Genomic DNA, 15,764 nt, shown 5'->3' with positions numbered 1-15,764 from the left:
AGTAAAAATATACAATGGAATATTACTTGAAAATAAAGAGCACTGAAGTACCAACACATGTTGTCAGAGATGAACCTTGAAATCATCATGCTAACTGAAAGAAGCCAGTCACAAAAGCCCACACAGTGTATGGTTTCCTTTATATGAAAGGTCCAGAATAGGCAAATCTATAGAGACAAAAAGCAGATTGGGTTGCCTAGACTGGTGAAGTTTTCAGGGAAATGGAGAGTGACTGCTCATGGGAATGGGGCTTCTTTTTGAAATTAAATATTCTAAAATTAGATTATGTTGATAGTTGCACAAATTTGTAAATATAATAAAAAATATTGAACTGTACAGTTAATGAGGGAATTATATGGTATTAAATTTTATCTCCAAAATGCAGTTGAGTCCAATAAAAGAATTATAGATAAAATCAAGGAAATCTCCCATACACAGAGTGTTGGACAGAGACAAAAAATTTGGGATGAAATCTTACTGGTATAAAAGATCAGTTCAGGATCCCCAGCAGCTGTCTCATAGGATATCCAGATCCAGAAACAAGGAAGAAAATTATGGTTACAGAAAGAATGAAAACCTTATCAACCTTTACAATGTAAAATTAAGGGGACAGTTGACAGAAAATAGGTGGTAAAAATGGAGAGAAGAAATATGACCCACATGGCTGATATCCTCTCATAATATGTGTGGAGTTGGAAAATATTGTCTAAGCCATTGAAATAATAAATTGAGATGTGGAGAAGGGGAGGCCCAGTAAACCACGCACATGGAGTTAACCCTTGGTTAGAATGAATTATGGCAGCATTTCCTTAAATGTGCTCTGGAAAATATCAGTTCTGCAGGATAACAACGTTATGTGGAGGCGGAAAAAAGTAAAAGCTTCCATAGTCAAGTAAGTTTGAGAAATACTGGGATATACAAACGTACTGAAACACTTCCCAGCATCTTTATTACATTAGTTTACATTCTGAATCTCCAAGAAGGGGATTTAGCATGCAGAATTTAAAAAATTTATTTGACCGTAGTCTTATTTTCCAAGAGTATCTTGAGGGACTCGTGTTCCGCTAACATGTTTGGACATCACTGACTTGGAATATGAGCCCTGCTTTAGGTGAGATATGGCCATAGAGCAAACAATAGCAAAAGAATTACAATTTGGAGAACTCAGGACTTGGACCATTTCAATAGCCCCATTACTGGTCTATTTGGTTCCATTCTTGTCCTCTCCAGTCTATTCACCACTCAGCTGCCAGAAAATCTTTTACAGACATAATTCACATGATGTCAGTCATTTGCTGAAGACTCTTTAATGACTTTTCATTGCTCTTAGAATAAAATTTAATCTCCTTACCACATCCAGCAAGGCTCTACAATGAGCAGTCTGGCTGCTGCCCAGCTCTTCATTCTTATCTTCTCCAGATTTCTCTTTTCCTTACTTCACTCAGGCCTCACTGGCCTGCTATGTGCTAAGTTTCTCTTTCTTTTTTTTTTTTTTTTTTGGTGGGGAGCGGGGGTTGCACAACACATGCTTTTCTTTCTACCTAGAGTGTCCTCTCAGCTTGCCACATGGCTGGTTTCTCCTCACCCATCAGAGTTCTTTCTTGAATAGCCTAGCTAAGTGATTCTCTATCAGCGCACTCTGTTAGTTCTCTTTATGGCATTTATCACAAGTTATAACTGCATATTTACTGTTTATTTTTTGCTTATAGATCATAAACTCCATGAGAGCAGGAAGTTGTCTGTTGTATTTACTAATATATATTCAGTGCTGGCAAAAAGCCTAGCACACGGTGGGTGCTCCAATTTGTTGAATGAAGAATGGAAGTTATACTCATATTTTACCGAGCTGCTAGTGGCATATTCTAACCTGAACCTAGGTTAGAACAGAAAGCTAGACAGGACCTTTAACTCCCATGGTGGCCCAGAGAGCTATGGAAAGCATTCCAATTTGGGCAAAAAAGATAAAAGCAGGAGAATTAGGAAGGAAATAATGGTCTTTTCCATCACAGCAGACCACATTATGTATGCTGTGTGCTCAATGATCTACAAAACAGAAACAGAAAAATTGCCTTTTTATATCCAGAATTTCTATCTTTAGTTCTAATTACCAAAACTTCTACTAAGTACCTAATGCTGATTTATAGACTCCACTGGTACTCAAAGCATAGACCAACAGTGAAAGCGGTATGGGTAAGGATGGAAAGTTCACTATGTTTCTATACACAGGCTCTCATTACGACTTTTGAGGGCCCTGGGCATTTTTGACCTCGTGGGTCACTTCCTCCATAAAGACATATTAAATCAACAGCCTTCTGTGTTCTACTGTAGTAAGTCAATATAGCAGGATTGGGGGCAAGGGTGGAAATAGCAGGAATGTAAAGAGCATACACTTAGAACTAGATGAGACCCAGATCAGCTTCTAGCTCGGTCACCTTGAATTATTTAATCTCTCTAAAACCTCATTGGTAAAATGAGGCTAATGAAATTATCTATTTCTTAGGCTTGTTGTGAAGTTAAATGAGATAATGAATTGAAAGTGCTAAGTGTAGTTCCTGGCACAATGCACACCTAAAGAAATGTCCGCTACAATTGTTAAGGACAAGTGAATTTCAAATTGAAAAGGCAGGGTTGTTTTTCTGACTTTTTGCCTATGGCTCAATGTAGCCTTCTAAGCAGTTCAGAGAACTGAATGAGATTGAAAACTAGAAAGATTAGCTAAAGTAACATTGCATTATAATGAGGGTGATCACAGCTTCTGCCTACAAACCTGCTTACACCACATTCTTGTTTGGAGTGGGAAATTGCACAGCTGGGGACAGTTTGGTGCACAGAGAAATCATCACAGTGTTATTCCTAATAATTGTTATGTTTTATTTCACCTGTGAAAGAGTATATGACTTAAACTACAGGAGGTGAGAACAATTTATTCCTCTCAGTTTATAAGAAGAGAGTTTCCTTCTCTGCCTGTAGAGAGAGGCAGGGCCTCCCAGCAGCTGTTCAGTGCTAATTAACAAGGAAGCATGGGCTACTGTAAAGGTCTGCTCCCTAGCTGAGAATTATGCTAATGACTGCTTACTTCTAAATTTGCTTTTTTTTCTTTTTTTTCCTGGACAGGACTTCTTTCTTGATTAGAGAGACAGCCTAATTCCTGACCCAAGCCCAGGGATATCAGTTATGGCTATTATGATGAAGGATGTTTCTCTCTTCTTCTGTTGTCAGAGAAGTCAGATGGGGGTTAGAACATTGGAGAAGGAGATGGGTGTCCTGGGACATAGATTTAGGTTTGACACATATGGTCTTGGGAAATATCTTCCTCACTTTCTTTTTTTCCATTCCTTTCCTCCCTTCCCCATTCTACCTTCCCTAAGAACCCTACTTTTCCTCCAAGAATGACCTACCCTAACAAGTGCTGCTGAGATCACAATCTGTAAAAGGTGTGGCCCATGGTCCTCCCTCAATGGAAGCACCTGGAGAGCTTCTTTAAAATGCAGCATGAGATATAGTACAGAGAGGTCCCGAGTCCCCTTTATCCAGTTTCTCCCAACAGTGACATCTTGTGACACTATAGGACAACATCACCACTAGGACATTGGCATTGATACAGTGAAGATACAGACCATTTCCATCACCACAGGGGTATCTCATGTCACTCTTTCATCCTTCTCATTCTCGCTCTTTACTTAAAACTCTGGCCAACCACTAATCTGTTCTCTATTTCTATAATTTTGTCATTTCAAAAATGTTACATAAATGGAATAATATATGCAACCTTTTAGGGTTAGATTGTCCACTCAGCATAATTCCCTGGAGATTCAACCAGGTTGCTGCATGTGTCTATAGTCTGCTCCTTTTCATTGCTGGTAATGTTCCATGGTGTGGGTAGACTACATTTTGTTTAACCATTCTCTCACTGAAGGAGCAAAGTATGAGAACTACTGCCCTATAATATAGACAGAGCAGGTCTTATTATCTTATTTTACAGATTAAGGAATGGAGGTACACAAACGCTAAGTTATTTACCAAGCTCACGTTTATGGGATGCCAGCAGTGTGCCTGGCAGTACCCTTGTTTCTTCATGTATGTTATCTTGTTCATCTTCACAATGCCCTTGGGAAGTAGACTCTCTCCATTTGAAAACATTCAGGGAGGTTAAACAACTTACCCAGGGTCACATGGCTAATATGTTGTGGAGCCAGGTCTGAAATCAAGTATCTATCTGACTCCTAGGCCCATGCTCTTTCTACTTTGTGGTGCTGTTTTCCTGAATTTTCATCTTTGAGTGAAGCCATGTGGTCTAGCATGCTGGAAAAAATCTATAATACTCTTCACCTTAGTTCCATAGTTTTCACTCTCATAGACTCAGCTTCATACCGGGACTTGAGCTTTTGGAAAGTCTGCTTTTCTGTGTGAAATTCTTCACGATATCTTGATGCATTTTTCCTCCTTCCCACCTGGCTCCACAGCCAGGACAAATCATATCAGGTCAGTTATAGCCTTCTTTGCCTGAATCCAGCAGCATTTTAGACTGTCGAGACATGTCTGTCATAATATTCCCCTAACCAGCACCTTCCAGCTCCAGCCATAGCCTTCCAGATCTGTTTCAACATCTTTCACCATCCCTCACCCCCTGCTATTTGTCTTCATTCTAATCAAGCAAACCTATTTTGTCCTTTCTGTATTATTGTCTCACATCTGCCTCCATTTTATTCCAGACATTGTTCTATAGCCTCCCTCCTCCCAAGTTCCCATTAGCAGCATGAAATAGCCTTCATTTTGGGGGCCAGTTCCAGGTAATAGTGCCTGGCACCGTATCTTGAGAAGGATTCTTAGGCCAATTCTGAGATTAGGGAAAGAGTATTGAGATCTATTACCAAGGTCTACCATGGGTTCAGAAAAAGGGAGCACATATCACAAATTTGCCATCTCTGCATGGTTAAAGCAAGGGATTTAAAGTCAGAAATGGATTTGATTCTTAGCTCTGCAACTTATTAGTTGGGTGATCTTGAGCACAATTTCTTCATCTATAAAATGAAAGTAATAATACCTACCTTATAAGATTGTACATTATGTAAACTGCTTACCAAGTGCCTGTCAGTCAGTAAGTGGTAGCTAACTTATTTTTTCCTTTCTTCATTAAGATCCTTCTTAAATTAAGCCTCATGGGTGTAACTTTTATTGGCAAGAGAGATTCTGTAGAGAGTCTCACCCCTCTCAAGAAGTCCTTGTATGTTAAAAACTCTATAAATCTATCAAATTAAGGGAATTATAAGCTAGAAGAGAAGCCTAAATAGAGAGCTGCACTAGCCATTAAAGTCAATGAACATATAGCCATGCTATTTATCAGCCTGCTGCAAGTGTACTATTATACATAAATATGGGTGGGGAGAGAAAAAGGAAGGGAAGGAGGGAGGGAGAGAAGAAGGGAGGCTTGAAGGGAGGAATGGAAGGAGAAAGAGAAATGGAGAGAGTAGAGAGAGAGAGAGGGTGGGGAAGAAAGAGGTCAATATTTTATTTCTTCTAGAGCTTAATATATAGTTAACCTAGTATAGCTTAATATATAATTAGCCATGGAAATGTAAGTGACTTTGGACCAAATAGAAGATGCCTGGTTTGCTGTAACTCAAAATGAATAATTTCCTCACAAGTTTTTCCTAGCTTTTGTGTAGAATGGCTGTCACATCTTATTCATGTTAGTTACATAACCAAAGATTCTCCTTGTGGACAAGGAAAAGAAGGATCAGGCTGCCACACTCCTACTGAAGTTTGTAGTCATTTGGACATCTAGTTCCCCATGAAGGATTTATCCTCTTTCCTGGGAGCAAAATTCAGAAACCATTTTTCAGGGTTGCACTGTGTGGTCCAGAAGCAGAAATCAAACTCCAAAGACCATGAATAAAGATGTGCCTTATTATAAGAGAGAGCTGTGATATGCACTGGGAGAGAAGGCTCCACAACATTGCAGATACGTCATATGTGCAGGTGGATAACAAAGGAAAGAAATTCTCCCAGATTTGGGGTCCCTTGGGGGAGGAAAGGAACTCTCACAATGAAAGGGGATATTTTGTTCTTTTCCATAGCAGCATATTTGCTCCAGTGGGAAAGATTCCCCAGTACTGAAACGTCTGCCTGGCACTGGCCAATTTTCTTAGGTACAGGTCCTTGCCCCTTCCCTCTCTTATCCTTTTTTGAGTGACTGGATGTCAGCATGAGGACAGACATCTTCTATTCTCTGAAATAATCTTCCAAGATTTCTGTCTTCATAATTCAGGTATGGAGACATCCAACCTTGGAAAACCAAGATCTTTCCTTTTTGTCATTATTCACATCCTGGGTCATCTTTTACTTGTTCGTTCATAGACCTAAATCTAGGGATTAGAATGGAGGTGGATGGTTGAAAACGCTTGGATAATACTGGACCCTAAACAGAATTTCACTTTCCCAATGGTATTTCACTCCTGACAGCACTAGACTGTGTGCATGTTATTCCACCTCTAATATTACTGTTGCTGAGCATTCTGCAGCTGTGTGGAAGTTATTCATTTATGTGGTTTGGGCCAGTTTCTGAGAAACAGGCAAAACTAAGGAGCAGAAGAATCCATCAATGTTAGATTTGAACAAAGAAAATTATAATCTTTTTGGACTTGTTGTCCTCCGCAGTGCCAATATAGATATAAAAACAGAGTATGGAAATGATATAGATACACGGTAGATACAGAGAGCCCTAGTGTTCAGAGAGGGATAATGGGGCTGGGGAGAATTCACCAAATTCACCGGCTATAATGTCTATTCCATGGAGTTTTGTCTAATCAGTTTCCTTTATGTGTTATTTCTGTCATTTGTTTTTGTTTTTCTAGTTTTTTTTTTAATCATTCAAAGACTTCTGAAAACAGAACATTTGCTCCATTTTAAATGAGTTTTATACACTTCTCAAAAAAACAAAGGTATGTTTAGTCATTCTGATAGTATTTGGAAATGCATATTTTGTTTAACATTATTCCTGAATTAGATTCTTCCTCATCAGAATAAGTGTAGAAATGCTTCCATATGTTTGAAGTTGTTCTCATCATTTTGCCAAGAGGGAAAAAGGAAGAATGTAGTTTACAACAGTTTTCATATGAACATATATTTAATAATTTTTCCCCATAAAGTTAGCTAAAACAACTTTTCTACTGCTTAAATATGCTACTAAAGTTAAGATAATAATATCATTGGTCTAAACATATTAAATAGTGATTGACAAATTTTTTAAAATATTAAAATGAAATGAAAGTATATTTTACTATTTTGATTTCTTTTACAAAATAAGACTTTAGGTAAGGATCTGACTTTACTGTTTTCCCAAATAGCTACAAATCACATAGCACTATTAAAAACATGCTTCAGTTTTTCACATACTAAATTCTTTTCCATGTAATAAATTCTTATATATAAATTTTTGTAAAAAATCTCTTCTGTTCCATAGATATCCTTACTAATTCCTGATCTCTTTACTAAGATCTCCTGACTAATGCCTAGGAATGTTTTAATAATTGCAGTTTTTATGGTATATTTTAATATATGGTAGATCAGATAAATGTCTTTTCAGTATTACAGTTTTTTCAGAACATTCTTGGCTTCTTTCAGATGAATGTTAGAATAATTTTGCAAAGTTTCAAAAATATCTGATGGGATTTTTTTTATTAGAATTTCATTAAACCCATAAATTAGGTTAGGAAGAATAAATTGATTTTCCTATCCAGGATCATGGTAGGTCTTTTCCTATATTCAATTTAAAAATATTTCCCTGTAAACTATATAATATTCTATATATGGGTCCAGTATATTTCATATTTAATTATAGATATTATAGATTTTCTTTGCGGGTGGGGGAGGGGTGTGGGGAGAAAACATTAGCATTACTTTAAATGTTCCTAACTCTAGTTTTCCCATTCTTTTTATAATGTAACTTTTGATAATGGAAGGTTATTTAAAGACTTAATTATCAACCTGTAGCAGAACAAACTATTCAATGCATATGAGGCTCTCCAGATTATAGTATCATACATAACAAGTTTCCAGCTTCTAAGACACCAAATTAGATGTGTTCTTAATTGCCTGTCCAGAGCCTTTTAGCCAGGCAGGGCATTGATGATTATTTTTTCCTCCTAATTTTCTTGTGAATGTGTAACTGTTATCATCAATGACTATTTACTTCAAGTTCTTTGAGGCATTTTCAGAAGGATTGGAGTACATTCACCAACACCAGCATTAAAGTCTATTCCTGGACTGCCCATCTTAGGCAATGGCATTACCACAGTTAAAACTTTGGGGTTCTCTCTTACACCGCTTCCTCACTTAAACTCACCTACCGAGTCCTCTTGAGTGCTCCAACAGTGTTTTTTTCAACTGTGTCTTTTTTCGTTCCCACATTTCAAAGCCTCCCATCACTCTGCAGTCATCTTCCTCCATTTTGTCCACACCACACTACCTTTCACCTTTACCATAGCCAGAGTGATCTTCCTAAAACTCAAGTCTGATCCTGACACACCCTCACTTGCTTAAGCACAGGATAAATCCAACATGCAGGAGGAGCTAGCTGTATTTTACAATATTGTGTTGGGTGCTAATCATACAAAGATAAATAAGACCTCGACTTGTACCGAGATGTTAAGGAATAAAGGCCAGATGTGTTAGCATCACAGGCTAGCAACTAGTTATCTGACCAGGCTGACTTCCTACCACTCCTTTACCTCTCCCCTGATATCCAGATATCCTGGACTCCTGAGAAAACACTCACCTTGACTCTATCATGCTTTGCTCAAGCTGCTCTATGCCTGGCCTGCTCTTCATGGCAAAATCTTACCCTTCTTTCAATGCTAGATTCAACCTCTTGTGAGATGTGAAGCTTTACTCAATGCTTATCCCTCTTCTAACATCACAGAAGGTAGAGCTAGCTACTCCCTTGACTGATCTCCCACAGCAGTTAGTTTGCACCAGTAATGCAACACAAAGAGACTAATTTGTCTCAGTGTCTGTCTTCTTGGCTTTACTGTGATTGTCTTATAGCAGAGGCCCTGAGTCAGTCACCTTTCGACACCTGCTCCAGCACCTAGTCTTACAAATAACACTGAAATGCTCAAGTCTGTGAGAGGAAGCCACAAGCAAAGAAGGTGCTGAGGCCTTTTATTCTTTTTCTAAAAAATAAGGTAGTGTTTTCTCAAGGCAAAAATTCAACTTATTTTTTTGCATTTTAATAATTCTTGTCCTCAGTGTAAACAGCTTGAAGGCAACATAGGGTTTGGAATCAGAAAACCTGAGTTTAGTCTGCACTACTCTATGAATTTGAACAAGTCACATAACCTCTATGAGACTTACCAACCTCCACTATAAATTAGAAATATCTGTCTACCAGGGCTGTTTTGAGAGTTATGTGAAATTATATACATAAGAAGCTGAAAAAAATTTTATAAGAAAGCACTCTAAATGTCATTGTAATTTTTATTATGGTTATTTTTATATGTAAATGGAGGCAGTTTTACTTTTCAGAGATTTTAGAAATAATTTTGGAGGAGTAAAGCCCATGTAAATATATATATATATATATATATATATATATATATATATATATATATAAATGACACTTGTATCTAAGTTTGACTAGGTTTTCTAATTTTTAAAATATCATGGGGAGGGGGTACAAAATTTCTTTTCCCCCTCTTAATTTTTGGGTTATCCTACTTCTAAGATTGCCATCAGGTTTCCACAGCTTAGAGTGCTTCTGTGGCAGGTATAGTATTTTGGATCCTAATCTGTTTTCTTTCTCCCTGGACTTTTCCATTTTTCTCCTGTCTATTCAAGCAGATAGCTGGTTGTGTGCTTATTGACTCAGGGGTGGCACCTGACAGGATGGAGAAGAGAATGCACAGCTTTTCCAGCTTTTGAATTTTAAAGGAAGAATCCTGGGCATAGGGCTAGAAATGATGAGGAGAGTGGAGCTACCCTCCCAGAGTCAAGAGATTTTTCTGGGCTGGAGAAAGGAGAGGAGAAGGGAAAGAGAAATCCGTGGGCTCCAAAAGCAGAGGGTTCCTATGTCCTGCTTCCTAAGAAGTACTGCTAGGAGGAGTGGCATGATCCCATAAAAATGAGCTGGTTAGGGTCCTGGAAATACTACTTCTCTAGCCAGTAGGGACGTTAGTAACCTGTATAATGTGATTAATAATATCCACCTCACCAAGCAAAGCAATTTTGAGAATTATATGAAGGAAATACATGTGAATACCTGGTACTAAATAGGTATTCAGTAAATGTTATATTCCCTCCAATCCCCATTTATGTTTTGGTCCTGCTCAGCAAACCACTTTCATTCCTCAGTCAACCCTATGCTCCATTTCCCACGTTCTTGCTCCTGGACTGCTGAGTGGTACTAGACAAAAAGAGCAAAAACCATACAGGCAAGAGCCAAGCTGCCTCCCCCTCCTGTTCTTTCCCCTTCCCCTCTCCCTCCCGCTTCTCCTTCCCCTCCTCATTGTCTCCCTACTCTCCATCCTCTTCATCTTCTTTTATGAACATCACGCTGCTACTAAACCAGTAGTCCTGGTATCCCTTCTCCTTCTTTCACCCAGTCCTGCAGAGACTCAGTCCTCTTCCACCATCAGGGCAAAACAGAGCCTCTGTCTGGGCAGCGCAAGCACGCCCTTTGCCCATGTGTCCTCCTGGCAAGGTTAGGCTGGAGTAGGGCAGGGGTAGGGCATTCTTGACAAAATACCATCCGTCTCCCTTCTCAGTGGACAAATTCTTTGTTTATGAAGTACTGATGGAAGATTGTTTCTGTCTGAGGAAAAGTTCCCTTCCAGGGTCTCAGGAAAGAGAATTGAAAGTAAGATCTGAAGGAACTGAGATGTTCCTTTTGATTTCCTATGTCTGAGTGGTAACTCTCTCAAATAGTAACATGAGCCATGACAGCGCATGGCCTCAGAACATGTGGATGGCTAAAAGGAGGCAGGTCGATAATTGAGTTATTCACAGACCTGCAGTTCATGATACCTTATGGAATCTGTGTGGCCTTGGGTGCTCTCTCCTGTCACTATGTTTCTGGTGGAACCCCAAGGGGCACAGGAGGGTGGCAAATTGCTAGCAAGACTTTGCTGAGTGCTTTGCAGGGAAACAGGTCTGGTTTCTGTTTTGAGCTGAGCATCCTGGTCGAGACACTCAGTTCTCTACTTAGCTGCTCCAGAAATGGTTAAATTTCTCTATGTGGTGCTTAGGTTTCTACACTTAGACAGCTGTGGTAGCCCATCACTAGGGCATATTTGTTAGTGCTTCATACTTATATACTTATATAAATAAATTGGGTTTTCCCATGCTCTCTATAGAAGGAGAGGCCTGAGGTTTTTCAAAGGCATATGTTGTGTTGTCATCCTTGGAAAATGTTATCGTTTGTCTCCTAGTAGATCTCAGAATCCTTAGAGAATAGGAAATGCGACAGATAAGTTTTGATCACAGGGAAGGTGATGTGGGAGCCATCAGGCATGGGATTGGAAAGACAGATGTAGGTATAATGCTGTCTTGGGGTCTTGATTTCCAGATGGTAAAGGATGTGTGGAGAGCTGAAAGTGTGATTACTTTCACCCTCTGTACCTTTTAACTTCCAATACCTATGGATAGGCCATCGCTGTGGGCCCTCTCAGAAAGCATAGTTGCCCAAGGATTGGCCTGATCTCTGTCTCAGCTTATTTTATTTTAACCCTGGGGATATGGTTTACTTTAAGTTGCAATATCTTTGTTCTTTCTGTTTCCTACAGATTCATGAAGGTGGCAGGAAACACAGTGGATGCAGTTACCTGGCAACAGTAGGTATTCACCATTTTTGCTCTTACTTTTTATCAGATGCTGTGAAATGAAAGATAAGTAGTTGTCATGAAGTTATAACTGAAATTTAATAAACTATCTTCCGTGCTCCAAGAAAAAAGTTAAAACTAATTCCAAAATTAATTATTGGCAATCAGTAACTTTAATCATAATGAAAAATATTTTATTCTGCATTTATACTCTTAGTTTCTGTAAACAACAAGTTCCAAATATTTCCTGAAATTCTTATCCTCCTTCAGTTTGTCGCTGTGAGTCACGGATTGAGTGGGTCTGAGGATCTTGTCATTCCCTTGCTTAAAACCCCTCAGTGCTGGGGCTTCCCTGGTGGCGCAGTGGTTGGGAGTCTGCCTGCCGATGCAGGGGACACGGGTTCGTGCCCCGGTCCGGGAAGATCCCACATGCCATGGAGCGGCTGGGCCCGTGAGCCGTGGCCGCTGGGCCTGTGTGTCCGGAGCCTGTGCTCCACAGCGGGAGAGGCCACAACAGTGAGAGGCCCGCATACCACAAACAAACAAACAAACAAACAAAAACAAAAAACAAAAAACCCTCAGTGCCTTCCCTTTGCATGTAGACCACAAGCCACACTCTCTACTCTGGCCTATAAGGCTCTTTGTGTTTGGCCTCTGCTCTCGTCTGATGCCACCCTGCCCTTACTCATTCTGTCCCAACACACTGGTGAGGACTTTCAGTTTGTAGAGGGTTCACATGCATGTCTGCCTCAAGAACTTTGTATGTGTCATTCCCTCTGCCTGGAATGCTGTTATCTTCATATTTTGTGTAGCTTACTCCTTCTCATCTCTTAAGATTCAGCTTACATGTCACCTCCTTCAAGAGGCCTTACCTGATGATCCTATCTAAAGTAGACCCCCTATTTAATTGTCTTTCTTAGCTCGTTTTTCCATAGTACTTACCATAATTTACAATTACTATTTTTTATACTTGTTTTTGTAATTTGTGTGTTTTCTCTTTTACCAGAATAGCACTTATTCAGTTCAACAAGTGCTTATTCAGGCAACTGTTAATTGGGCATTTACTGGGGGGAAAATAACGCCAATGATAATAATAACAATGTGGCAGGAACCTTTATGTGTCTTACTATATCTGATCCTCAGAACAACCAAATGAGGTCAGGACTGTTTTTATCTATATTTTTCTACAACTTAGAGGAAGGTGTATAAAATCGAACAGAAAGTGGCAGATTTTGGACTTGAAGTTGGTTCTGTCTCACTCCATGGGCTTCTCTTAACTGTTACGGCTTTGGTAACAAGACAATGATCCTATACTGGAAATATTACATTCTATTGGTGTAATTCAAATCCTCTTCAGTGTCCTCACCAAAAGCTATCTGGATAATGTAGCATAAAGACAAGAGACTGGAGAATTTATAGTGTTTATAAAGAGGAGTAATGAGATCAGTGTACAAAAATTAGTTGGTAAGAATGTAAGCATTGCTCAGTTATCATGGCTGACAGGGAGGGATCAGAGAAAGTTTTTTTCCCCTACTCAAGTACACTCCATAGTACAAATGCAGTGAAGTGAGCACAGTATTTTTTTTTTTTTATAAAGGAGAAATACATTTTTGTAAATACAGTTTGTTTATTAGCTATTTAAAAAAATATTGGCCATCTCTCAAGATAAATATCATGTGTTTGTAACTACTCTAAAAATACCCCCAAAGCAGGCATGGGGTTGTGTTTCTTTTGGCTCCAGGATCAGCACTCATTTGGGGACAACAAGTAGCACCTGGACTCTACCATTTATTCCTTACAGCCATAATTTTCAGTCAAGACTTGGAATAGTCATGGAACAATTCCAAGAAATCTTGGCCAGGAGGACTCAGTGAAAATTAAAGCCAAATGCCATGTTTCTCTAACCCTGAGAAATGCTGAGGTGAAAATTTCTTAATAATGTAAAGGAAATCAAGAGTCACTGTCAGGAAAAAAAAAAGGAGAATAGAATTTGTCGGTATACATCCAGCCAAAAGAATCAATTCAATAGTAGGATATTGAGCTTGGAGCTTGAACAACCAGAACTCTGAGTCTGAAGTCATAAATAAATAAATCTATATAGTTAGACTATTTTGATTTGGACTTTCATGCTCTTGGATTTTCAGGACCAAGATACACGACTTGATGATTGGTTCTTCCCTCCAACCCATGCAGAAAACCCAGAAAGAGTTAATGAGATGAAGTTCCAATTACAGGAATGGTGGAATAGCTTGTATCAGATATCAATGATAAATCTGGACAATAATTAAATACACACACACACACACACACACACACACACACACACACACAGAGTGATCAAAAGGCAGCAAAAGCTAGAGGAAGTTATTCAATTCCTGAAAGAAGTGAATGGCACTGGTGAGATCTGTGGTTACTTAAGCTTCCATACAGTATGAGGTGGCTTTAAACTCAAAAGAAACACATGGTCATATTGATTTGAGGTGTCGGAAAAAAAAGTCAGAAGGTGGAAATCTCAGAAAGATGGAGTTATGGGGCAAAACACCAAATATACATATAAACTTCCTTTCAAATCTTTGCCTGATCCCTGAACTGTGCATATTTAAGGGATACTTCAAGGAGCCTGGGAGAAAACAACAGCTGGAAGCCTGAAAAATTTGAACAGAAATTTCAGCTGCTGTCTGTCACATGAGGGACAGAGATTGTAATTTGAATCTCACAAATTGAGGGGCTTGATAAACACCTTGTGCTTTCCAGTGAAAACTAAAAGACATGCCTCAGGAGTAAAGTCTATGTCCCAGGACTCAGGATTTGCCTTAAGTCTAATGTGTAACCACAACAGACTCACCCTAACAAAGTCTGAACTGCAGCTGCTACAAGAACAAGATGACCAGACGTTCATCCAACTGCCTGCTAGATCCCAGACCAACACTCTTCTGTCTCTACAACATATCAACCACACTTCCCAGTATACAATTTTAAAAATTACTAGACATGCAAAGAAACAGAAAAATGTGGCCCGTGGCCAAGAGAATGATCTGACTTGAAACCCTGAGATGACCCAGATAATAGGATTAGCTGACAAGGATTTTAAAGAAGCTATTGCACACATATTCAAATAGTTAAGGGAGAATGTCCATATTGAGTGAACATATAGGGAAATATCAGCAGTAACATGGAAACTTTATATATATATATGTAAAACAGAACCAAATGAAATTATTAAAGAAAAAATAGAAAACTGAAATGATGGGAATTCCGTGGTTGTCCAGTGGTTAGGACTCCATGCTTCCAATGCAAGGGGCACAGGTTCGATCTCTGGTTGGGGAACTAAGATCCCACAAGCCATGTGGTGCGACCAAAATAACTAACTAAATAAATAACTGAAATGAAAGACTCACTGGATGGGCTTACTAAGAGATTGGAAAGTACAGAAGAAAGGGTTAGTGAACTTGCATACAGATCATTTGAAATTATACAGTTAAAGAACAGAGAAAAAATGTTGGGAAGAAAATTGTCAAAGGTTCAGCAACCTCATTGCCAATATCAAGTAACATCTGTACAATTAGAATCCAGAGGACAAGAGAGAGAGAATGAGGCAGAAAACTTTTTTAAGAAACCAAATCTGGGGACTTCCCTGGTGGTCCAATGGCTAAGGCTCAGCACTCCCAATGCAGGGGGCCCAGGTTCGATTACTGCTTGGGGAACTAGATCCCACATGCATGCCACAACAAAGAGTTTGCATGCTGCAACTAAGAAGTCCATATGCTGCAACTAAGGAGACCGCATGCCACAACTAAAGATCCCACATGCCGCAACAGTCCTGGCACAGCCAAAATTAATTAATTAATACATTAATAAATAAATATTTTTTTAAAAAAAGAAACGAAAGCTGAACTTCTCTCAAATTTAGTGAAAAACATTAACTTTTAGAACCAAGAAGCTAGGCAA

General features: G+C 39.0%; 1 protein-coding gene across 3 annotated transcripts in view; it reads left to right on the top strand.

Moving 5' to 3' along the window:
• Positions 1-15,764, top strand: part of HPSE2 (heparanase 2 (inactive)) — a 583,392-nt gene that overhangs the window by 334,749 nt on the left and 232,879 nt on the right. For all 3 annotated transcript variants that reach the window (XM_027112269.1, XM_027112268.1, XM_027112267.1), the window contains one exon: positions 11,781-11,828. In XM_027112269.1, the coding sequence (XP_026968070.1) occupies positions 11,781-11,828 (48 nt within the window). The remainder of the gene's footprint in view (positions 1-11,780; positions 11,829-15,764) is intronic.

The sequence above is a fragment of the Aethalodelphis obliquidens genome, unplaced genomic scaffold (genome assembly GCF_003676395.1).
Source record: "Aethalodelphis obliquidens isolate GAN/ISIS:26980383/991018 unplaced genomic scaffold, ASM367639v1 scaffold11, whole genome shotgun sequence".
Taxonomy (NCBI): Eukaryota; Metazoa; Chordata; class Mammalia; order Artiodactyla; family Delphinidae; genus Aethalodelphis; species Aethalodelphis obliquidens.
This window is presented reverse-complemented; position numbering and strand designations above follow the sequence as displayed.